Source organism: Molossus molossus, unplaced genomic scaffold (genome assembly GCF_014108415.1).
Source record: "Molossus molossus isolate mMolMol1 unplaced genomic scaffold, mMolMol1.p scaffold_m16_p_19, whole genome shotgun sequence".
Classification (NCBI taxonomy): Eukaryota; Metazoa; Chordata; class Mammalia; order Chiroptera; family Molossidae; genus Molossus; species Molossus molossus.
The window spans coordinates 4,658,087-4,681,926 of NW_023425354.1; the positions used below are offsets into that span (position 1 = coordinate 4,658,087).

The 23,840-nt window shown below is 63.2% G+C and overlaps 2 protein-coding genes across 5 annotated transcripts in view; one reads left to right on the forward strand and one right to left on the reverse strand.

Annotated features, from left to right (window-relative positions):
* Positions 1-690: 690 nt before the first annotated feature.
* Positions 691-14,119, forward strand: UNC13D (unc-13 homolog D). 2 transcript variants are annotated; one of them, XM_036268820.1, is made up of 32 exons: positions 691-876; positions 1,586-1,621; positions 1,845-1,952; positions 2,056-2,115; positions 2,205-2,271; positions 2,516-2,696; positions 2,979-3,023; positions 3,141-3,209; positions 3,369-3,438; positions 3,605-3,709; positions 3,811-3,903; positions 3,978-4,081; positions 5,417-5,534; positions 5,643-5,767; positions 5,869-5,959; positions 6,039-6,095; positions 6,172-6,269; positions 6,372-6,423; positions 6,500-6,633; positions 6,729-6,849; positions 7,181-7,324; positions 7,488-7,586; positions 7,686-7,892; positions 8,003-8,071; positions 8,971-9,050; positions 10,273-10,378; positions 10,462-10,533; positions 10,919-11,002; positions 11,079-11,199; positions 11,415-11,538; positions 11,962-12,158; positions 13,071-14,119. In XM_036268820.1, the coding sequence occupies exons 1-32, from the start codon at positions 760-762 to the stop codon at positions 13,190-13,192; spliced, it is 3,276 nt and encodes a 1,091-aa protein (XP_036124713.1). In that variant the 5' UTR covers positions 691-759; the 3' UTR covers positions 13,193-14,119. The 2 variants fall into 2 exon arrangements, with proteins under 2 accessions (XP_036124713.1, XP_036124714.1); XM_036268821.1 differs by lacking the exon at positions 691-876 and adding an exon at positions 1,288-1,443 and having other exon boundaries at positions 13,071-14,118.
* A 1,864-nt stretch (positions 14,120-15,983) lies between these two features.
* Positions 15,984-23,840, reverse strand: part of UNK (unk zinc finger) — a 29,617-nt gene continuing 21,760 nt past the window's right edge. For all 3 annotated transcript variants that reach the window (XM_036269033.1, XM_036269035.1, XM_036269034.1), the window contains exons 10-16: positions 23,475-23,540; positions 22,885-23,059; positions 21,979-22,080; positions 21,665-21,853; positions 19,524-19,705; positions 18,758-19,015; positions 15,984-16,305 (exon numbers count right to left, since the gene is read on the reverse strand). In XM_036269033.1, coding sequence (XP_036124926.1) covers positions 16,150-16,305; positions 18,758-19,015; positions 19,524-19,705; positions 21,665-21,853; positions 21,979-22,080; positions 22,885-23,059; positions 23,475-23,540 — 1,128 coding nt within the window. In that variant the 3' untranslated portion in view covers positions 15,984-16,149. The remainder of the gene's footprint in view (positions 16,306-18,757; positions 19,016-19,523; positions 19,706-21,664; positions 21,854-21,978; positions 22,081-22,884; positions 23,060-23,474; positions 23,541-23,840) is intronic.

The following is a 23,840-nucleotide window of genomic DNA, read 5'->3' on the forward strand; positions in this document are numbered from 1 at the left end:
AAGTGTCCATTTTTCCTGCCTCTTCTGGACCAAGGTGCCCTCAAGGCAGGCTAGGCACCCCTCCATCCTTGCGTGGCCTCTTCCTTCTGGCTAGCCCCGCCCAGGAGCTCCTGCGGTTGGCTAAACCCCTACAAGGACATCTGAAGGGAGCACCTTCCTGACTGTCCTTGTGGGGGCAGGGGTGGAGGCCCCTCCCTGCCCAGTGCAGCTTGGCCCTGTCACCTCAGTGGAATGTCACCTGTGGAGTGGAGCCGGCTGAGCAGTTGTCCACCTCTTGGGAGCCTCCACTCTGCGCTCTGCCCAACCCCACCCCAGGTCTGGGGCCCATTCAGGAAAGTCTGGGGGTGAGAAGCCCACCCATCGGGAGGCTTCCCTCTGTCCTCAGCCCAGCTGGGTGCAGTCCCTGGAATGGGGCATGGCCACTGCCCGGTCTACTCTGCCGCCCCCTGCTGGGGAGCACTGGACCCTCCCCAGTGCCGCGTAGGAGAGTGGGGTGAGGTGGGACCCGCCCACCGAGTTCACCTGCCTGCAGCCTGAGCTCCTCCAGGGCGCCCGCCAGGCCAGCAGAGGGAGGGAGGTGCTGGGGCCTGACTGGGTCTCTGAGGTGGTGAAACCCTGACCCGACCTCCCCGCCCATCCTCCTTCGCCCCTCCCCTGGCACCGGGTAGCAGCCCCGGGCTCTTTGCATAATCCTGTGGCTTCACTATCTTCACCGGCGGCCGGCAGCGGGCACAGAGGGGAAGGGCAGAGCTGGCCACCATGGCGACACTCCCCTCCCACTCCCCGCGGCGCCCTCCCATCTTGCGCCAGGCCATCAAGATAAGGCGCCACAGGGTCCGAAAGCTGCAGGATCCCCTGCCCCAAACGGTTCAGGAGGTAGGAGTGACCTCAGCGGGAGAAGAGCTAGCCTGGGTGGGGCCCTGCCGTCTTAGGGTGTGGGCCCCACCTCTTGGGCTGGGGCTGAGAGTGTGGTCCCCTCCCCTGCCTCCCCGTCCCCTAGGCAGAGCCTCCTGGGTCAGCAGAGTAGGGTCTGCGAGTTCTCTGGGCCACCCTGGGCCTTAGGTCAGGGTCTGAGCCCGTCTCTCTGGTGGAGCTGCCCCCCCACCCCGTCCCCTTCCAGTTCCAAAGGCACCGGCTCCATTAGGCGGGGAGTGTCCCTGCTGGGCCAGGCTGCTTGGGGACCAGCCGAGCAGCCCCCAGTCCTGTTTGACGTGACCCCCCGTCTCCCACCTCTGCTGCTGGGCCTCACTTCCGCCGCTGGGGTGCGAGCGTGGCCATCGATAAGCAGGGCTGTTTCCTCTGGGGAAGGAAAGGAGGTGGGGGCCGGGCCAGAGCTCGTGCTGCTGGGGCAGCCGAGCACCCATGGCCCTCAGCTGCCACAGGCCGGGGGACCAGGAAGGCGGGCCGGGGGCCGGACCCCCAGAAGGCCTGCTGTGGGAACAGGTGTGCGGCGCTGGGGGCTGGGGGCTGGGGGCTGGGGGCTGGGGCCCGCGCCGGGCCTGGGCCTGCTCTGCGGGAGCGCTGCTGCTGTTCAGGCCCCTATCGGGGCCTCCTGGACACTTTGCCTTTTCACCTTGCTCCCCAGATCGAGCCTCCGTCCCACCACTTCTCCCCTGAGGAGGTAAGAACTGGAGTGTTTGCAGGTACAAACAGGTGCTGGAAGCAGCTCTGCATCCCCCCCAAAAGCCCCTGGGAACCTGGCCAAGGCTGATGGCAGCAGCCCCCTCCCCTCCCCCGCGCGTGTGGCGCTTGGTCCCTACTTGGAGCATTCGGTGTTGGGGGCTGGTGGGGCTCGGGCTCTGGCAGGTGGCCTGAGGTCCTGAGGTGACCCTGCCGTGTCTCAGCGGGCCCTGCTGTACGAGGAAGCTCTCTACACTGTCCTGCACCGCCTGGGTAGGCCTGAGCCCAACCATGTGACCGAGGCCTCGGAGCTGCTGCGATACCTGCAGGAGGTGAGCCCAGCCCCCACCCCCCCTGCAGTGGGACTCGGAGTCCTCCGCCCCCTCTGGGCGCCCCCACCCACACCCCAAGCCTCCCCTGCTCCCACCCCGCCAGGCCTTCCACACGGAGCCCGAGGAGCACCAGCAGAAGCTCCAGCAGGTCCGAGAGCTCGAGGTAACCCTGGGCCAGGGCCCACCTGGGCAGGCCGGCGCTGGGAAGCCCGGCTCCCCCTGGGACTCAGGCACCCTCTCCTGTCTGTCCAGAAGCCCGTATTTTGTCTGAAGGCTACAGTGAAACAAGCCAAGGGCATTCTGGGCAAGGATGTCAGCGGTGAGTGGGGTGGGGGCGGGGCGAGGACCTTCTTCCTGGCTGCTTCCTCTCCCATCACAGTCTGTCCCAAAACCCTTGGTAGAAGCTCTGCCCTCCCTCCCGAACGCCCCCTGGGGCTGCCCTGGGCTGATGGCTCCTTGCCCTTGGAGGCTGGGGTGGGGAGGGGCTCTGTCCCTGGGGTGGGGGGTGTGAAGGACCCTCCCAAGGAGCCCAGCCAACACCCTGGCTGCCTCATGCTCTCCAGGGTTCAGTGATCCCTACTGCCTGCTGGGCATCGAGCGGGGCAGGGGCACGGCGGGGGGCAGCCCTGGGCCGCGGCGGCAGCAGAAGGCTGTGGTGAAGCACACCATCCCCGAGGAGCAGACCCACCGCACCCAGGTCATCGCCCAGACGCTCAACCCCGTGTGGGACGAGACCTTCATCCTGTACGTGGCCCTGTCCCAGCCCCCACCCCATCTGGGGCTACTCCCAGCGGGGCTGTGGGGGTCAGCGGGCTGGGGGCCTGCGTGGCCTGAAGCCCTAGCTTACCCGGGGGAGCCATGCAGTGGGAGGGGGGGCGGAGTTCACAGGAAGGGGTTTGGATGCCACGGTGGGCGATATGCTGGGGATGGCAGCCTCGGGAGACACGCCCCGGGCTGGGGTAGCCTGTGGCCTGGACGATGGGTTTACCCTCCAAGGCCTTCAGCCATGTCCCCCTCTCCCTGCAGGGAGTTCGAAGACATAAACACCTCGAGCTTCCATCTGGACATGTGGTGAGGGACAGGCCCTGCTGTGGGTGTGGCAGACAAAGAGGGGGGGCGGGGTGTCCGAGCCTCCACCCGAGGAGTCCAGAGCTCCCGGGACAGCCTCTGCTCAAACCTCTGCCCCAGGGACCTGGACACTGTGGAATCTGTGCGGCAGAAGCTGGGGGAGCTTACAGATCTGCATGGGCTGCGAAGGTGTGTGCCGCGGGGCTCCCGGAGCAGTGGGGCTCCTTCCGCCTCCCCCACGCGCGCCCGGCAGGGGCAGGGGCTGCTGGCCGCAGGCTGTCGGGGCGTGGCCACAGGTGGGGGCAGAGGCCATTGGCCCGCCTCCCTCACGGGCCCTCCTTGGGACAGGATCTTTAAGGAGGCCCGGAAGGACAAAGGCCAGGACGACTTTCTGGGGAACGTGGTTCTGAGGCTACAGGTGAGCGAGGAAGGGAAAGAGGCCCAGGGGAGAGGCAGGGGCTTTGTGGGTTTGTGAAGAGTTCAGGGGGGTTCCAGGACTGCACCAAGCCGAGCTTGGGGTCTGCCTCCCATCGCCTCCGTCTCCACTCGCGGTGTGAGCATCTCCTGACGGCCTGTCCTGCCAGGACCTGCGCTGCCGGGAGGACCAGTGGTACCCTCTGGAGCCTTGCACTGAGACCTACCCGGACCGCGGGCAGTGCCACCTGCAGTTCCAGCTCATTCACAAGCGGGTAGGTCTGGGACAAGGGCCGGGCCTCCCGGCGGCCCGGTGGGGTGGGACAGGCCTCGCCCGGCGTGAGACGCTCGGCTCACGGCCACACTGGCCTTGCAGAGAGCCACAGCTGCCAGCCGCTCACAGCCCAGCTACACGGTGCACCTCCACCTGCTGCAGCAGTTCGTGTCCCACGAGGTCACCCAGCACCAGGTACCGCCCGCCCCGGGCCAGGTGGGGCCGGGGGCTGCCTGCTAGGCCCTGACACCCCTCCACCTGTCCCTCAGGCCGGCAGTACCTCCTGGGATGGGTCTCTGAGCCCCCAGGCAGCCACCATCCTGTTTCTCCACGCCACGCAGAAGGACTTGTCGGACTTCCACCAGTCCATGGCGTGAGTGCGGCGTCCCCTCCCTCCCTTCCTGCTCCCCCTGGGCTGGCAGCCAAGTCTGGCCCTCGAGAGACTTCTGTTTGGCCCTGTGTGTTTTCAGTTAGTTGCCAACTTGTAAACTTCGGGAGATTTCCCACACAGATCCAGACTGTCGGCCTCTAGTGAGACATTAGTCCTGACATCGCACGGTGTCATTTTGCTGGGCTGCAGGGTAGCATGTCCTCCTCAGTCCGTCACAGCTGTCATCAGGCCCACTTCACCCCTTGACATCACCTGAGTCCTTCTGGGCATTTGCCACCCCCAGACCCTATCCCGCTTCCCGGTGCCACTGTCTTCCCTCAGCCAATCGATGCATCGAGGTTACTGACTGTGTGAGGGCCTGTCACGTTCCCAGGGCTGCAGCAGATCGTGGGAAGGCCAGTGAGGGGCACATGTGAGCTCAGACATTTCAGTGCACCTGAGGAGTCAGCAGGAGGGCACCGTGGGTGCTGCCCTGGGCCGGGCTGACCCTGGGCATTTGAGTCAGGGGCGAAGGAGGCAGCGCTGGGACCGTGGGCAGGTGGGGGATGCAGGTGAGGCTGGAGACGGAGACAGGCGATGGTGAGGGCCTCGCTTGCCCAAGCCTGCCATGCAGGTGGCCGCCACGTCCCGGCAAAGACAGAACCCAGGCTGGTGCACGTCCCCCGCCTCCCGCACCCCCCCACTCCGGCCTGGTCTCAGCTGCGTCCTCAGCCCTGGGAGTCTCCCCTGAACCAGCCAAAGGGCAGTTCCAGCCTGTGTTTGCCCAAGTCTCCAAATCTGATTTTTCCAAATAAGCAAGAAAGCCTGAATTTTGCCCTGGCCGCTGTGGCTCAGTGTTTAGAGCACTGGCCCGCGTACTGAAGGGCCATGGGTTTGACTCCCAGTCAGGGGCACGTACCTGGGTTGCAGGTTCGATTCCCAGCCCCAGTCAGGGCGTGTGCAGGAGGCAGCCAATCGATGTATCTTTCTCACATCGATGTTTCTCTCTCTTTCTCTCTCTCCCACCCTCCCTCCCTCTCACTCTTTCTAAAAAATAAAAAATCAATGGAAAAAATATCCTTGGATGAGGATTAAAGACAAAAGAAAGCCTAAATTTAAAAATCACAAATATCTTAAGAGATGGGTGACTATGACATGTTTGAAAAGCACTGTAGGAACAAAAGCATCCTGTGGGTTACCTTCAGCCTCTGTGGGTCAGTGGGGGTTCTGGGGAGGCTTTGGGGCCGGGGGAGGTGCAGTCCCTCCCGGAGGGGGGACCTGCACAGGGAAGGGGGTGCCCTCCCTGGCCAGGCTGAGGACCTCGTCTGCCCACCACAGGCAGTGGCTGGCCTACAGCCGTGTCTACCAGAGCCTGGAGTTCCCCAGCAGCTGCCTCCTGCACCCCATCACCAGCATCGAGTACCAGTGGATCCAAGGCCGGCTCAAGGCAGAGCAGGTGGGCTGGGGCAGGGGGCGGGTGCCGGGCAGGCAGGGCCCAGGGAGCAGGGGCGCGGTGGGGCCCTAGGTGGCAGCTCCCGCCTCACAGCCTCTCCTGGGCCCACAGCGGGAGGAGCTGGCCGCCTCGTTCAGCTCCCTGCTGGCCTATGGCCTCTCCCTCCTCCGGAGGTTCCGCACCGTCTTCCCCCTCTCGGTCTCCGACTCCCCAGCCCGGCTGCAGTCTCTCCTCAGGTCAGTGGGCTCAGGGCCAGGGAAGAGCAGGGCGGCCGCCGCGGGGGTGGGGAGGCGGCTGGAGGAGTGGTGGGCGGATGGGACAGCTGCCTGTCCTTCAGGGTCCTGGTGCAGATGTGCAAGATGAAGGCCTTCAGAGAACTGTGCCCCGACAGTGCCCCGCTGCCCCGCCTGGTGACCGAGGCGCTGCGGGTACGGCCCGCCCTGGGGACGGGGAGGGCGTGTGCCTGGGCCCAGCAGCCCTCTCTGCTCACTGCCTCTTTGCCCGCAGGCTGGCACCGTCGAATGGTTCCACCTGAAGCAGCAGCACCATCAGCCCATGGTGCAGGTGAGGGGTCTCGGCAGGGTGGCGGCTGGGGAGTCTGCCTCTCCCAGCCCTGCTCGGCTCACCTGTTCCCTGCCAGGGCGTGCTGGAGGCGGGCAAGGCCTTGCTGAGCCTCGTACAGGACGTCATCAGCGACCTGCACCAGTGCCAGCGCACGTGGAACAAGATCTTCCACAAGTGAGCAGGGGGCTGGGTTGGGAGAGTGGGGGCAGGGGCTCAGCAGGCCCCGGTGGGACCCCGGTGTGCGCGGCCAGGTCCCAGCGGCTGCCTTTCCTACAGTGCTCTGAAGATCGACTTCTTCTCCATGGCTTTCCTGGAGCTGCAGTGGCTGGTGAGTCCCTCCCCGTGTCTCCAGCCTCTCTCCACCCTGGCTCTGGAGCCCTGTCCACCGTGCTGTCCCTTCGCAGGTGGCCAAGCGGGTGCAAGACCACACGGCAGCAACAGTGAGCGGCTCCGTGTCCCCAGAGATGGGCGAGAGTCTGTTCCAGCTCTACATCAGCCTCAAGGAGTTCTGCCAGCTGGGCCCGGCCCCCTCAGAGAGGTGGGCAGTGGTGGGCAGGGCACTGGAGGGTCGAGGAGGGCCTGCTGCCCGCTCTGGCCCCAGCCTTCCCCAGGCTGAGTCCCGGCTTTCCCCAGAGACGGAGTCCTGGCCCTGGACAGCTTCCACCGCTGGTTCCAGCCGGCCGTCCCCTCCTGGCTGCAGAAGACGTACAGCGTGGCCCTGGCGCGGGTGCAGCGGGCTGTGCAGATGGACAAGGTGGGGGTGGGGTCCCGGCCTGAGGGTGGGGCTTGGGGCTCTGGGGGGACTTCGGGACATGCAGAAGCAGGTAACTGGTGCTAAAGGATGCTTCAAGGCCAGCTGTATGCAAAACGCTGCTGCTTGATATCCTCCCAGTTATGGCCGCCTCCCTTTACAGACAGCCTCTGGGCCTGGGGATCTGGGCGGAGCCTTGCTCATTCCCTTGTAGCCCCCCACCCAGCTCTGTGTTTGCAGGTGGTAGAAGCTGAGTGCTTTCAGAAAGGAGGGGGCAGGGGCATGGATTGAGCAAGCCCTGAGCCCTCCTTTCTGACTGCTCCCCCTGTCCCAGCTGGTGCCCCTGGGGGAGCTGACCAAGCACAGCACGTCGGCCGTCGATCTGTCCACCTGCTTCGCCCAGATCAGCCACACTGCCCGGCAGCTGGACTGGCCCGACCCGGAGGAGGCCTTCATGATCACCGTCAAGTTCGTGGAGGTGCAGTGTCTTCCCGGGTCCTTCCCCACCTTCCAAGACAGCCACATTCCCACCCCACCCTGTTTCTCACAAGCTCTCCTCCCAGCGGCTCCCAGAGGCCGACACCCTAAATCCTCCAGTCTCAGATTCTCACGCCTTCACCACCCTCCCCGTCTCGCCCCAGGACACCTGCCGGCTGGCCCTGGTGTACTGCAGCCTGATCAAGGCCAGGGCTCGAGAGCTCGCTGCGGGCCAGAAGGACCAGGGCCAGGCCGCCAACATGGTGAGGGCCAGAGCTGGGGTTGGGCTGGCATGGAGGTGGGGACTGCCCCACCTGCCACTATTCGCGTGTTCTCATCCCTGTGCCCACGTCTGCCCCCAGCTGTGCGTGGTGGTGAATGACATGGAGCAGCTGCGGCTGGTGATCGGCAAGTTACCCACCCAGCTGGCCTGGGAGGCGCTGGAGCAGCGGGTGGCGGCCGTGCTGGAGCCAGGGCAGCTGCAGAACACGCTGCACGCCCAGCTCCACAGCGCCCTGGCGGGGCTCGGCCACGAGATCCGCACCGGCGTCCGCACCCTGGCCGAGCAGGTACCTCGAGCCCCGTGACCTGCCCCACCCGTCCTCGGCCAGAAGCCCCGCCCCCACCCCTTCCTGAACCTAAACTCAGGCCCTGGCCTCCCCTCCTCTTCTGTCCCCAGCTGGAGGTGGGCATTGCCAAGCACATCAAGAATCTGGTGGGCATCAAGGAGTCCGTCCTGCCGGAGGATGTGAGTGACCCTCCCTGTGTGATGACCTTTGCCAGCTCTGTGGGTCTGGAATTGCAAAGAGGCTCAGAGTGGGCAGAAGGCCGAAGGTCATGGGGTGTCAGAGATGAGTCCGCCAGACTTGGGCAAAGACCGTTTCCTCCTGGGCCTCGGGTTTCCTCCTTGGGTGCTCAGGGGGCAGGGCTGGGACATTCCCCGAGCCCTCCTAGCACGGTTGGTGTGGGGGCTGCAGTGGGCAGGGTTGGAACATCTGGGTGTACAGGCCAGCTGACCTCAGTTTCATCATCTGCCGGCAGGAGGGTAATGCACACCTTTGGTGGTTTGGGGAGTTACTCACTGATTCATCCATCATTTAGGTGCCCACTTTGCCCCAGGCATTGATTAGGTATGGGATACATATCTAATGTGTCCGTGAACACCATGACAAAAACCCCTGCCTTCCTAGAGTTTCCGTTCTGGGGGGAGAGGTGAAAGAACTCCGGGTATGTATGACCGGAGCTGAGCTGTCACTAAATGTGTGTGTATGTGCATGTGTGCACACACACATGGTGTGTTAGGTAATGATAAGCGCTAAAGAGAAAAATAAAACACAGAAGACTTGGGAAGTGTCAGAGGGTTGTGTTTTTAGATAGTGGCCAGGGAAGGCCTTCCTCAGTGGGTGGCAGCTGAGTCAAGACCTAGAGGAAACCAGAGAAGGAGGCCAAGAGGATTTCTAGGGGCGGAACAGCAAGGGCAAAGGACCTGAGGCCAGAGTGACTGGAGCCAGCTGTGGGCAGGGCCAGCTCTTGCAGCAGTTCCCAGTGCTGTGCACAAAGGCTCCTGGTGCTGTTTCCTCCCCGGGCAAGGGAACTGGGTGGGACTGGAAGGGACGCAGCTGACCTGCTGCCCGCCCCTCTCCGCAGGCCATTCTGCCCCTGATGAAGTTCCTGGAGGTGGAGCTGTGCTACATGAACACCAACCTGGTGCAGGAGAACTTCAGCAGGTGTGCAGCAGCCGCCCGCCCTGCGGCACCCACCGCACCTCCTGCACCTGCCCCTCTCCTGGCCTCAGCATCCATTCGCAGGGGAGGAGGCCACTGGCCTCTGCTTAAATGCTTGTTCCGGGGACAGGGAGCTCACTACCTGCTATCCTTTCTCCGTCAGCCCCAGGATGTCCAGCCTCCCATACTGCAGTTCTGTCTTCCTAACGTGATAGGGCCTATAATATAGGCAATTGGCATTCCTCTCCCATGACTCGGGAACTTCCAGTTAGGGTCTCTCTTAAAGCAGAGGCTCAGCACTCCAGGCAGCAGGGGATGAGGTCTGGACCAGCTGGATTGAGACTCCAACTTTACCACTGCTTGGAGGGTGGCCTTGAGCATATTACTCAAGTTTTCTGGCCTCTAAGGACTAAACGAGTCACGTGAAGAGCAGAGCCTGTATGAAGGAAGTGGCCTGTGAGCTGCTGTGATGGGAGGATGATAATGGGTGCTCCCCCGCGGGTCTGGGCCCCAGGCAGCTGTGGCCCCTCCCCCCAAGCTCTGCTGCATTCCTAGTGATGCAGGGGGGCCCACGGGCACCCACAGCCTTTATTTCTTAGGCCATAATATGCCAGTGGTTCAGCTCTGATTGTCACCTAATACAGAATTTAATCTCCACCAGGATAGGCAGGCGCTTTGCTCTCCACTGTCTCAAAGCCCTTAGAACAGTGTCTGGTGCACAATGAGCACATCGAATGAGTTCATGTAGACCTCCCCCATTCTTAAGTACAGTTTTTTGTACTTAACTGCCTGACTCCAGTTTGACATGTGAAATTTCAGTCATTAGGCCTGTGGCTTGGGTGCTATTTTTTTCTTCCAACAGGTAGCAGATACTTATCCACGTGGTGTGCTGAGATCCTATTCATTTTGGCCACTGCCATCTTGACTCATGACTCGGTTACTGGGGCACCCGTCTCCCCCACACCCTTTTTGTTAGGGTTTGATAGTCAGAAAGCTTATTCGCTAGGTTGGGAGCCCAGCTCCCCCCACCTTGTCCCCTTTCCCGAAAGACCAGCCCGCAGTCCCTGCCTTTGGCCTTGGTCCCAAGCCCACCGGTTTAGCAGCTGGGGGGTGGGAAGCTGTGGAGGGGACTGGGTCCCATGAGGGCCTTGTTCAAAATAATCTCTGCTTCCTTCTCTTCCGTCCTCCTGTTCTGTGTTCGGCATCCCTTGGCACCTCACCCCAGCCTTCTGACTCTGCTCTGGACCCACACGCTCACGGTGCTGGTGGAGGTGGCCACCTCCCGGCGGAGCTGCCGGCTGGCCTCCAGCAGGCTGAAGACTGCATTGCAGGTAATAATACCGGTGACAGCAGTGCTCAGCCTGGCGGGAGTGTGGGCGGGGTCAGCTCTGATGTCTGTCTACTCTTCCTCCAGAACCTGGAGATCTGCTTCTATGCAGAGGGCTGTGGCCTGCCGCCCGAGGCCCTGCACACAGCCACCTTCAAGGTATGGCCTTCGGTGGGTCTGGGGAGAGGGGAGCCTGCCTTCCCGTGCTCCCCTGTGTCCAGGATCAGCCACGTAGTTACACGACCCAGCACCGAATGAACATGTGGGCCTCTTTTTCCAAAATTATTTCAAATGTTAAGACAGCAACAGCAGAACAGTAACCCGAGCGTGAGGTTCCAGGCATGGTGGAGGGGGTGCTCTGGGACCCCCTATGCCTCTGGCTGCCTGCCAGGGCCATCCTGAGGGTGTGTTCCCCTGCCTGTGGCCCCATAACGCCCAGAGCTTTCCATGCCAAACTGATGTCCCCCACTTGTCTGTGAGCCCCCGAAGGGAGCCCTGGGCTGTGGCTGCCAGTTCAGGTGACTTCTCAGCGGGCGGTTCACAGGCACTGCAGAGGGACTTGGAGCTGCAGGCGGCCTCCAGCCGGGAGCTCATCCGGAAGTACTTCTGCAGCCGCCTCCAGCAGCAGGTGAGGCTCCCTTCCTCACCCGGAGCCCCACTCACAAGCCCTGCCCCAGCTGACACCACCCGTGCCCCACCCCTAGGCAGAAACCACCCAAGAGGAGCTGGGGGCTGTCACAGTCAAGGCCTCCTACCACGCCTCTGAGCAGAAGTTGCGTGTGGAGCTGCTCAGTGCTTCCAACCTGCTGCCCCTGGACTCCAATGGTGAGTGGAAGCTGCCCATCGGTCACTCCGTGTCCTGGCTCTGCTCCCTGGAGTCCCTGGGGGCTCTGCTCGCCCAGCAGGAGCACTGGGTGCATTTCCTCGAGCCTACCAGGAGGTGGCAGTGTTGCGGAGCAGGGCACAGCTGCAGGGAGTGGGGGCTAGACGGAGGGCTGGGATATCCTTGGCCATTGTCCCTTTCCTGGGCCACTTGCCAGGCTCCAGCGACCCCTTTGTCCAGCTGACCTTGGAGCCCAGGCACGAATTCCCTGAGCTGGCTCCCCGGGAGACCCAAAAGCACAAGAAGGACCTTCACCCGCTGTTTGATGAGACCTTTGAATTGTGAGTGGGTCCCCACGCTTGCGCCTGGAGCAGCCCCAGGCCTGGGCTAAGGGCTCCCCTGGGTCCCTGGGAGGGGCACCTGGGACAAGGGTCTGCTGGCATAGGTCCCGGACCTGCTCCCTGGGAGGAGCAAGACGGTCGGGAGGACTCGCACATGTTACTTCCGGGGAAGGGTCCTGAATCCGAAGTCCTCTGTCCCCAACACAGGCAAGCCCAGGGACACAGCCCCCTGGTTTAAAGCATCAGCCCACAGCCGAAGTAGGCCTCCTACCATGTGGCCCGTACTTTGCACCCCACCCCCCAATGTGGGCATCTTTCTGCCAGTCCTGGCTTGCACTCAGGGACCAGGTGAACCCATGTGTAGGGTGGATGGCAGTGGCAGTGTGGGGGGTGGGCAGCTGAGCCCCACTCTGCCCCACCCAGCCTGGTGCCTGCTGAGCCCTGTCAGAAGGACGGGGCGTGCCTCCTGCTCACGGTGCTGGACCACGACACGCTGGGGGCTGATGACCTGGAAGGGGAGGCCTTCCTGCCACTGCGCTTGGTGCATGGCCTGAACGGGACCGAGGAGCCTGAGAAAGTGCCTCAGACGCGCCTGCCCCTCACCTACCCCACCCCCAACGGTAGGCCTGAGCCCAGCACTGGGGTTGCAGGGGAGGGGCGGCCTGTAAAGGTTCAGACAGAGGTCCCCAGAGAGAAGTTGGGGGGTCAAAGGAATCCCTCCTGAGAGGTGGAAGCCAGTGGAGCCAGCCTGGGGGTTTGTGTTGCTGAGACCTCTGGGTCTAATCGAGAAGCCAGTGTATCTTTCTCCGGTGGAGGGGGTTCACCAAGTTTCCCTGGGGAGAGGGGCCCATCTTGCTATCAGGAATAGGTCACGTTTATGCACTGATGGGCCAGTTCTAGGTACTTGACATATGTTAACCACCACCCAGTGAGGCAGATACTATGATTGCTATTTTACAGGGGAGTAAATTGAGGCACAAAGAGGTTAACTAGCTAGCCTAAGGTTCTCATATTAAAAGGTAACAGTTGCCCTGGCCGGTTTGGCTCAGTGGTTAGTGTTGGCCTGCGGTCCAGAGAGTCCCGGGTTCGGTTCCTGCTAAGGGCACGTACCTCGGTTGTAGTTTGCCCCTGGCCCTGGTTGGGTCATGCGGGAGGCAGCCACTCGATGTGTCCCTTTCACGTTAATGTTTCTCTCTCTCTCTCTCTGTCTCTCTCTCTCTCTCTCTCTCTCTCCTTCCCACTCTATCTGAACAAAATATGGGAAAGTGTCCTCGGGTGAGGATAAAAAAAAAAAGTGACAGCTGCCACCCATCTCTGCCTCTTGCGCTGCACTTGGGTCTGTCCCAGTGCCCTCGTGCCAAGGGGCGAGGGTGTCTCCAGGCTTGTCTGTCAGGCTGTCATGTCCTGTGAGCTTGGCTGGTGCGGTCTGTCTTGTTTCCACACTTGGCTGTAGAATGGGCTGGGCTGTCCCCTGCACTACCCGGGCACTGCCTCTCCCCCAGAATCTGACCGCCAAACCCCTCTCTTCACAGGGGACCCAATCCTGCAGCTGCTGGAGAGCCGCAAGGGTGACCGCGAGGCCCAGGTGTTTGTGAAGCTGCGGCGGCAGCGAGCCAAGCAGGCCTCCCAGCATGCCCCACGGCCAGGGCGATAGCAGTGGAGGTTGGGGATGGGGCTTGGTCCCCGAGAGGGACAGGCTTTCCTGGGAGGTGCAGGTTGTTCCCACCACAGTGCAGCCCTCCAGCCTGGCCTAATACTTGGAGGGCCCTGCAAGTCTGGGGGCTCCAGCACGTGGAAGGCCCAGAATGCAGGCCTCCTCTGGTCTCTGCCGGAGCGGGGCCTGCGGTGACGGGGACGCCGCTAGCAGTCCTTCTACGCCCTCCTCCTTGGCCTCAGCATTCCCTGCCAACTCCCAGCACAGGGGCTGATGGGGGAGGCAGCTGCCTGCATTTCTGCCCCTGCTCCTCTCTGGGAAAAGCTGCTCTGGCAAAGCAGGATCTCAGCCATCTGCCCCCAGCAAGCCTACTCCAGCCTCTAGGCGGGGCCAGGCTCCTTTGGGCCTCTTCTACAGCACCCCACCCAGACTCACGGGGGCCAGGGCTGTGGGCAGAGTCCCCCTCATGGGGGAGGGGACCCTGAAAAGATGAGGCTACAGCTGCCCTGGGGGTGGGGGTAGGCACAGTGAAGGGAGCCCAGGACCTCTCCCAAGGGCGCTGCCAACACCCAGGCTGAGCAGCCTGGAGCCAGGGACCTTCTGGCTCTGCCAGGTGAGAGCTGGCAGGCAGTGGGCCTGGCACGGAGGGACGGAAACAGAAAGGACAGCTTGGCTAACCCTACAGAGGACACCTCCCAGAGCCAGTGCCTGCCATCCAGAAACCTTCTTAGCAAAAATAAAAAAAATGACATGCCATTGTCCTCTTAGAACATACACCATTGGCCTGCAGTGGGGCCCTCCCCAGCCCAAGACACCTCGAGCTGCCCCCACCCTGGCCCAGGCCTCACTCCGTGTTACAGAGCAGGGGGTGGGGTGGGGTGGCTGACAATAGCAGGTGCTGGGGAAATTGGTACTGCTGGTCCTCGGGCTAAGGGCTTTGAACAAAACACTCCTGGGCACGTCTGTCCGGTGGCTGCCGCGCACAGGGGCTTGGGACTCCAGGGGAGCACCATGAGCAGGGCCTCCAGGGGTGCGGCCTCGGCCCAGTGGCTGCTCTAAACAGGACTCAGCAGAGCAGGGTCCCGGCCCTGCGGGGGGTGGGGGTGGCCCGTGTGCTGGGAGTCAGAGGCTGAGACCTGTTTGTCATTCTAGCTGCGTGACCCTAGTCACCTAACCTCTCTGGGCCTGCACAAGTGTGATGTGTGGGAGGTCCGAGATACCTCCATGGCCCCTTGCAGCTTTGAGCCTGAGACCACGTAGACAAAAACCAGGCCAGCTGAGAGCAAGGGGAGGGAGGAGGTGGCTCAAGGCCGGGACCTTCAGCCCTGAGGGCAGGACACCTCCTCTGGGGCCCACTTTCTCCTGATGTTTTTGAGAAGGCAGTCTGTTCCTGAGAGAAACCACTAGGGGTCCTGCTGTCTTCAGGAAAACAAAAAATAAACCAGCAGCACCAGTGGATGGCGCCCTAGAGAGTCTCAGGGCCAGGAAGTCTGTGTCCAGGGCTCAAGGTGCCCACATCAGCCCCAGCAGGCCTGGCTCAGACAGCGCAGCCCAGGGAGCCCTCAGGCCCCAGCAGCCCCCTACCACGCTCCAGGTGGGGCACAGCTGCTTCCTTGGCCCAGGCAGAGCTGGGGCCGGAACCTGGGCTGGGCCAGCTGAGCTGGCCCACCTCAGCGTCCAGAGGCCCTCATCTGGGGCCCCACTCCCCTCACCCCATGCAAACAAGCTACCACTGCAAGTTCATATTTTATTTCCAATAGGTTTGGAGCTTTGTTGATTTTTGCATTTTTGTAAAAAAAGAAAGTTTTCACTTAATTCATTGAAAGCCCTTTCCTGCTGAGCCCAAGGGGGGCAGGGGCAGACCTTGCAGCCCACGTGCTCGCACCCCAGACACCCAGCGCTGGTAGTGGGGTGGCTTCCCTCCGCCCACTCCGCCCTCCCACCCCGCGGCATCTCTCTGTACAGAACAATTTTTAAAATGGAAGCTAAGACACACTGTACATCGGACAGGCACGCACACACATGCACACAGGCGCCCGCCCCTGAACGGGCAGGGCGTCAGCTGCACCCAGAGCACCAAGGAATGCATCCGGAGCCCCTCCCGGGGAGGCGCAGGGCCTGAGCCCCTGGTCCTCGCAGTCCGCAGCTCCTCCCCCCACTGCCCTGCTAGCTGCCTGAGGGGGGCGGGAGCACGGGCTGTGCCAGAAGTAGGGGGACAGAGGGCAGTGCCCGCCTGGTAGGTGGCCCTGGGGCCAGGGAGGCTGCTCTGGGAACCCAGGGAAGAGGACTGGACAGGCCCCGGCCTCAGGACCCTGAGGGCAGCGCTCCAGGCCTTGACCTCCAGGGCCTTCAAGGGCCCGGGTGGGGAGCGGGGCTATGGGCTGCCAGCCGCGCACTAAACATTTGGTAAACCCAGGAGCTAGGCTGGTCTAGAACCCCAGCACAGCCCTCAGGCCTCGCAGCTGGAACCAGGTCTACCTGGGCCTCCAAACCCCCGCCCTTGCCCTGGTCTGGGGAGGTGGGGTGAACAGGGCCTGCCCTGGGGCTCGTCCCCTCCCGAAGCCCCTTCTAGCTTCCCACCCTTCCCTGCTCAGGCCCCAAGAAGAAGTTAAAAATAGTTAGTTCCTACATAAAAAAGAGAAACGGATTCCCTGCCCAAAGGCCGGTGGGAGGAAGGGAGGGGGGAGGAGGGAGCGGGCAGGGGAGGACTGCAAAATAGTTTCTTCTTTTAAAAAGTGCTTGGTAAGTCTGTTTAAAGTGTGTGTCTATATCTACATACAGATATACACACAGACACTGTTCACACACTGGCCGCCCACGCATACCTGCACACATGGAAATGTATACATATACATAATCATATACATATACATACATACATACATACATACATATATATATATACTTTAAAAAGTCCTAGGTGGGAAGAGCTGAGCCAGCCGGGCCGGCCTGCAGGGTCACGACGGGAGGGGGTGGGTCCGGCCCGGCTGGCAGACGGGGCACTCGCTGCCCTCGGCACAGAGCTCGCACAGCACGGCGTGTTGGCACGGCAGCACCGCTCGGTTCTGCTCCTGACACTTAAGGCATTTCACCGACTGCATGTGGAACACGGCCTGCGGGGAAGTGACAGCGCGGTCACTGGCCTGGCCCTGGTCGGACAAGGCCCCTGACTCGCACTTCAGCCCCGGGGGGGGGAGGAAAGCGAGGCGAGCACTCCCGAGGCGCGCTCAAAGGTCAGGCCCATCACTTCAAGGTCCCAAAGTTCTGCCTGCGGCTTTGATGTGGGCTGAGTATGGGGGACAGGGAGCCCAGGGGAGGGGGCCAGACTGCTCTGCAACCCCCATCCAGAGGGCTTTCCCTCGCACGGATACTGCAGCGACCCTAGGTCCCCAAAAGAGAACCAGGGCCTGGAGAGGGGAGAGGTGGAGAGGTCAGCCACCAGTGAGGCTTCGCCGCCAAAGGCCTAGTGAAGGCCCAGCAGTGCGCCCAGGAGTGCGGAGTACCCCCGGGGCCCAGCAGTGCGCCCAGGAGTGCAGAGTACCCCCGGGGCCCAGCAGTGCGCCCAGGAGTGCAGAGTACCGTACCCCCGGGGCCCAGCAGTGCGCCCAGGAGTGCAGAATACCCCCGGGGCCCAGCAGTGCGCCCAGGAGTGCGGAGTACCCCCGGGGCCCAGCAGTGCGCCCAGGAGTGCGGAGTACCCCCGGGGCCCAGCAGTGCGCCCAGGAGTGCGGAGTACCCCCGGGGCCCAGCAGTGCGCCCAGGAGTGCGGAGTACCCCCGGGGCCCAGCAGTGCGCCCAGGAGTGCGGAGTACCCCCGGGGCCCAGCAGTGCGCCCAGGAGTGCGGAGGACCCCGGGGGGCCCAGCAGTGCGCCCAGGAGTGCGGAGGACCCCCGGGGCCCAGCAGTGCGCCTAGGAGTGCAGAGGACCCCCGGGGCCCAGCAGTGCGCCTAGGAGTGCAGAGTACTCCCGGGGCCCAGCAGTGCGCCCAGGAGTGCAGAGGACCCCCGGGGCCCAGCAGTGCGCCTAGGAGTGCAGAGTACCCAGCAGTGCGCCTAGGAGTGCAGAGTACCCCCGGGGCCCAGCAGTGCGCCCAGGAGTGCAGAGGACCCCCGGGGCCCAGCAGTGCGCCCAGGAGTGCAGAGTACCCCCGGGGCCCAGCAGTGCGCCCAGGAGTGCAGAGTACCCCCCGGGGCCCAGCAGTGCGCCCAGGAGTGCAGAGTACCCCCCCGGGGCCCAGCAGTGCGCCCAGGAGTGCAGAGGACCCCCGGGGCCCAGCAGTGCGCCTAGGAGTGCAGAGTACCCAGCAGTGCGCCTAGGAGTGCAGAGTACCCCGGGGCCCAGCAGTGCGCCCAGGAGTGCAGAGGGACCCCCGGGGCCCAGCAGTGCCGCCCAGGAGTGCAGAGTACCCCCGGGGCCCAGCAGTGCGCCCAGGAGTGCAGAGTACCCCCCGGGGCCCAGCAGTGCGCCCAGGAGTGCAGAGTACCCCCCGGGGCCCAGCAGTGCGCCCAGGAGTGCAGAGGAACCCCCGGGGCCCAGCAGTGCGCCCAGGAGTGCAGAGTACCCCCGGGGCCCAGCAGTGCGCCCAGGAGTGCAGAGGGCCCAGCAGTGCCCCTAGGAGTGCAGAGGAACCCCCGGGGGCTCAGCAGTGCGCCCAGGAGTGCAGAGTACCCCCGGGGCCCAGCAGTGCGCCCAGGAGTGCAGAGTACCCCCGGGGCCCAGCAGTGCGCCCAGGAGTGCAGAGGGCCCAGCAGTGCCCTAGGAGTGCAGAGGGAACCCCCGGGGGCTCAGCAGTGCGCCCAGGAGTGCAGAGTACCCCGGGGCCCAGCAGTGCGCCCAGGAGTGCAGAGTACCCCCGGGGCCCAGCAGTGCGCCTAGGAGTGCAGAGTACCCAGCAGTGCGCCTAGGAGTGCAGAGTACCCCCGGGGCCCAGCAGTGCCCCTAGGAGTGCAGAGTACCCCCAGGGCCCAGCAGTGCCCCTAGGAGTGCAGAGTACCCCCGGGGCCCAGCAGTGCGCCCAGGAGTGCAGAGTACCCCCGGGGCCCAGCAGTGCGCCTAGGAGTGCAGAGTACCCCCGGGGCCCAGCAGTGCGCCTAGGAGTGCAGAGTACCCCCGGGGCCCAGCAGTGCCCCTAGGAGTGCAGAGGGCCCAGCAGTGCGCCTAGGAGTGCAGAGTACCCAGCAGTGCGCCCAGGAGTGCAGAGTACCCCCGGGGCCCAGCAGTGCCCCTAGGAGTGCAGAGTGCCCCCGGGGGCCTCCCCATCCTGGAATGTCTGCTGGTTCTGCAGAGCTCAGAGGAAGAGAAGCGTCAGGATTTGACCTGGGTCAGTGCCAGCCCTCTGCAGGGCTGAGGTGGGCACGTGGGCCCACCTCCTGCTTTCTCCCCTCCCCCGTGGGGACAGTCTCTTCCTAGCTCCTCTCCAGCAGGCCTCGCCTGTGTCGGCACAGCTGCTGGGCAGAGACTCTCAGAAGGATGGCCACCCTAAAGCAGTGTGGTCACCGGAGTCCAAACACTGGCTGAGGCCACTTGTACCCGCACCCAGTGCTCCCCTAACCTCCTGAGCTGACCTTGTCCACTTGCTCCAGGCGGGCCCGCAGCTGCTTTTGGAGGGAGTAGAGGGTGGAGAGTGAGAGGGCTTCCAGGTCGGAGAAGGCGGGCAGGGCCTGCGGGTCGGGCCCCGAGTGCAGCCGCTCCAGCTCCTCTTGCAGCTTCTTCACCTGCACCTCCAGCGCGTCCCGCTGCTCCCGGGCCAGCTCGCACTCGGCCCCTGCCGCGCTGGCCCGCTCACCGGCCTCCTCTGCTTCCTTCTTCCAGGCATCACAAGCCTGTGGGCCGAACACGCGGCACCTTGTCACGGTGGCCCTCTGCCCCCCTGCCCCCTGAGAGCCTGTATAAGCCACTGTGGCTGCAGGGCCTGTGGGGAGCTGGGCCAGCTGTCTGGGGAGGGGCAGGGAGGAAGCTGACACTGCCTGCAGAGAGGATAAGTTTCAGGACCTGCAAGAGGCCCTCCGTGGGCAGGGAAAGGGGCTGGGCTTGGCGTGGCTGCCCTGGACAGAGGGCCCATCTCAGAACCTAGAGCCCCGGCCTTGAGCGCTGGAGTCAGGGCTTCTTAGGAGAGGCCAAGTGGTGCTCTGGGACCAGACCACACAACCAGCTCAGAGTGTTCCGGGTCTGGGACACCAGCCACCCCAGGGTCCTGACGGGGAAAGAGAACAAACTGAGTTTTTGCTGTGTTCTCCAGGACCCCTGGCCTCCCCGACCCTGTGCCCTGTGTGAGAGGGACACGAACTAGATGCCACGAGGCCCTGGGAGGGTGGGCATGGGGGCCAGTACCTGCTTGGCCTGCTTCCAGGACTCCTCCCACTGCTTGATGGTGCCGTTGGCTTCGTCCAGCTCTTGCCGAAGCCGGGCCAGCTCAGCAGCCCCGGGGCCTGACAGGAAGGCAGGGGAAGTGCCCGGGGAGAAGCTTCCAGAGGCAAAGTGCTCCCAGATACTGCTGTTCATGCCATTCAAACCTGCCCCAGGGAGGAGAGGGGCGTCAGCGCTCTGGAGGGCCCGGCGGGCTCCCAGGGGCTGCCGGGCTTGAGCAGTGTCAAGCCAGAGAATCTGGCAGGGACGTGTGGTGCCACCTGCCACCGATACTGTGAGTGTCGACATCCTCATCTGCAAAGTGGGGTGATCCAGGGCTTGGGGAGTGCTGTAGGGAGAGCAGTCTGTCAGGGTGCTAGTGTGTGATGGTAACGAGGCTAGACAGTGGGGCCTTCACGCCCTGGTGTGGGGGCGGAGAGGAGATTCGGAAGAAAAGACGTGGCCTCGGAGGACGGCCGAGCGTGAGCGGAAGAGCTCGGGGGCCCGGGTCCGCCCTGTGCTGGGACGCTGAGTGGCGGGGCCAGGACGCAGCCAGGCTACCCACTCCCACGGCCTCCCTTCCAGTCTGCTGGCTGCACGCTCACGTGCCCCTGCCCACCCGCCTGCCCACCAGACGCTGGCCGACACCGTGTGCCCCAGCTCCCTGGCCCTCGGGCAGCCTCTGTCTTCCAGAGCAGGACCCATCTCCACCTGTGGCCTCGTCCTGCCCACCACATTATTCTAGTGCCTTCCTTCTCGCCCCCTTCCCACCAAGCCTGCAGGGTGTTCTGGACCCGAATGGACCTACGACAGTGTCCTCAAGCAGCCCCAGTGCACCTGCAACATGATGGGCACTGTCCTGTGTGAAGCCTTTGACTCCACACAACAGCTCTAAGTATGATCTAATGTCTGTCCCCCCGCTGCCCCCAGAGACCATGGTGCCATGGCAGCAGGGACTGCTGAGCTCACACTGTACCTATAAAATGCTTAATGACCACACGGGAAGGAATGGATGTGTGGCCGGTAAGCAGAGCTACGGCCTTCGGGACATGGGAGCAGTCAGTGGGACAGAACCCTAAGCACCCCAAGCGGACATATCAACGTGGAACACAGCAGACACCTCAACTGGAAAGGTGTCAGGATGTCAAGGACAGCACGGGGAGCACAGCCCGTGACGGTGCAGGAACTGTGCACAGTGCCGGGGGGACACTGTACAGTACATGCCTGCTACCACTCTGCTGTACACCCGCGAGTAACACAAAATCCTACTGAATGTAAAGTAACAGGAAACAAACAAACAAACTGTAAAGCTGCTAAGAAATCACTGTGCTGCCCTGACCTCTGGAGTGAGACTAGGGAAGGTCCCACACCTGGTCAGTCAAAAGGCCGCTCAGTTCCCAGGACGCCCCGCACCCTCCGCGATGGGATTTCTGAGCTCCTTGAACACCTGGGGTGGGGGGGTGGCGGGGGCTGCGCACTGTGCCTCATTGGTTTTGCGGTTACCGCGGGGAATATTCCCGCCAGCCCCTGCACGTGGCAGGCAGCGGAGCCTGCGAGTCTGCACACACCTCTAACCACTACGCCTTGACCTGCCCTCCAGATCCCCGGTCCAGCCAAAGGCCTTCGAGGCTGGAGCTGGGTCTCCCTGGTGCCCCTGCCTGCCAGGAAGGCACCCTGAGCTTAGGCTGAGCCGGAGAGGCATCTCCCTCGCCTCCTGTGACCCTGGCTGTTGTGAGCCTCCCTCTGGGAGCTCCGGGTGCCTGGGCAGAACCACCACCCTGACATGAGGAGCAGAACCAGGCCCCAGCAGCTCCAAGCCACAGCTTCTCATTGTGCACTAGCCCTGTGCCTAGCACTTCATTAAAGCTTCACAACTACCTTATGAGGAGGGTGCTGCAACTGTACCCATTTTACAGCAGGAGAAACTAAGGCAGAGAGGCTAGGTCACTTGTGCAGGATCATACAGCTCAGGGAATCATGGGACAGAGACCTGACTCACCTCCCACCCCAGAGCTCTGCTGCAGCCTCCGCTCTGCACTGCCCTAGCTGTGGACACGGAGGCCAAAGGCACTTTCCAAAAGCCCAGGTCCCTGTCCCAGGTCTCAGTGAGCCACACCCCTTCTTACCCAAAGATCCATGTGATGCTGAGGATCCCAAAAATGTGTTTTCTGACTGGCTCCGGTGGCCCTGGGGCTGCTGCAGGAAATGTGAAGAGAGGCTGACCGGAGGGGACGGGGACGCTGAGTGGAAGGAGGCGGAGCTGCCCAAGGAGCCAGGGATGTTCACGGGTGCGGAGCTCTGCAGCGCACTGCCGCCTGCAAGAGGCCGGAGCGGCCGCGTGAGGGCAGCGCACGGGCCGCACCAAGCGGGGCGGCTCCACCTGCCGCGCCGGGCCGGCGGATCTCTAGGCGCCCTGACCACCCAGAGCCCCGCCCCGTACCAATCGTGATGCTGCCTGGGTGGGGCACTGTGCTGTTATCGAAGGTCTTCTCTAGGGCAGCCACCCCAAACTCATTGAGGTCCAGGTCGTCCAGGGCAGACTCTAGGAACACAGCGATCAGGGTCTGAGCCCCAGCCTTCCAAGGGGCGCACAGTCCCCAAGTTCCAGGCCTCACCTCTTGAACCCGCCGTCCTTCACACTTCATCTCCTGCCCCCACCTCATCTTCACGCTCAAGTGCCACCGGACCGGCCGTCTCTCAAGCCCTGCCTGTGACTGGGCCTGTCACGCCACGCCCCGACCTGTCTGCCTAGCCAAGTCCAGCTCAAAGGACTCTCCTTTCTGAAGCCTCCCTGATACCCCAGGGGGTCAGGTCCCAGGCCAAGGTCCCTGCCTCTGCCAGGGTCTTGTCCCCTGAGGCATGGTCCGTCTGTCCCACCCGGAGCCCGTCCCTGGGCCTCCAGGGCTGATGCGCAGTAGGTGCTGCGTGAGCGTGCACTGCCCTCTGCTGCACTGCCCAGGAGGTGTCAAGAGCAGAAAGTCCCCCTGTCTGTACCCAGTCTCTACACTAGGACCCAGCCCTAAGTAGCCCCCGAGTGACTGCTGAAAGGGAAGTGCCCAGCTTCCACTGAGCGGCTTCTCGCTGCACAAGGAATCTAGGGGAGGGAGGCGTGAGGACTGAAGGACGCAGGTCGTGGAATGAGTGCACTCGCCCAAAGCAGAGGCTTCTCCAATTGCTACAAGGGCTAGTCTCGGCCCTGCACCTTGGGCTCTCCTCTTTAGCTCAAGCCCAGTCAGATGTCAGATGTCGAAAGTAACCAGTATGCTGGTCAAAGTCTCCCCCCAGAGACCTAGTGTTCTGAGTCCAGATCCAGCCCTGGACTGGGCAACAGAAACAGCCTAATTACCTATGACCGACTCTACCGTGTCGCTGGTGGGGTAGAAGGGCAGAGCGTTTGCATTCATGCCAGGGATGCTGCTGGTGCCCGCGGGGCTAGGGGGAGTAGCTGCCAGGCTGGAGGTGATACTAGAAGAGATGCTTGAGGTCAGGGGGCTGCCCACGGGGAGGATGCCCAGCATGTCCTGCAACAAAAGAGGAAGGAGAGGCAATGGGATGCCCGCCCAGGAGGCACAGCCAGGGGCTGAAGGTGGAGGCTGGGTGGGGCAGAGGGAAACGGGGCATCCCAGCCCTGGTCTGGTCGCCCCCGCACAGGACCCACTTGTCCCTACAGTCTCGCGTAGGAGAAGGGAGAAGGGAGAAGGGAGTCCAGGGCCTGGCACAGTACAGACGCTCAATAAGTATTTTCGGACTGATGAGTGAGTCTAGGAGGGGAGGGGCTCCAGGGCCTGACCCCACCCTCTCTGGACTGGGGTAGTGCCCACCTTAGTCCTGCCCTCAGCTTGCGGGAAAGCATGCCTCCCACTCTCTGTAGCCTTCTAGAGCTGGGGGCCTGGCCTGTCCACAGCAGGGGCCAGAAGGGGGCTGCGAGTTCGGTACCTGTTTGGGCTGAAGCAGAGGCTGCTCTTGACTCCTAGGCTCTAGAGAGTGGGGTTTTAACTTGGCCTGAGAGAGAAAGTCAGAGCAGGAGATGAATGTGGTGCTAGGGAGGGCCTGAGTCCAGCAGTCCTCCAAGCATAGTCAACCTGCCATGGCTCAGGGCCCAGGGGCCAGGCTGGGGGCGGAACCCTGCAGCCCCCTCACACACGATCTGCTCTCCCTCCACACCCCTACTCCCTTCCCTACCCGAGGAACCAGGGGGCCACTCCTCTCCTCCCAGGTGCCACCAAGCCTCTGTCCTGCTCCCAAGGCCCTGCCACACCAAGGCAGCACAGGGCAGGAAAAGACTGGATGTGGGGACAGAAG

Bases quoted from the DNA above. Each gene is read 5' to 3' on its own strand.
- UNC13D (XM_036268820.1), top strand. From the start codon at position 760: ATGGCGACACTCCCCTCCCACTCCCCGCGGCGCCCTCCCATCTTGCGC. The intron at 3,904-3,977 runs GTACCGCCCGCC...CCTGTCCCTCAG, and splicing joins ACGAGGTCACCCAGCACCAG to GCCGGCAGTACCTCCTGGGA. The intron at 5,960-6,038 runs GTACGGCCCGCC...CTTTGCCCGCAG, and splicing joins TGGTGACCGAGGCGCTGCGG to GCTGGCACCGTCGAATGGTT.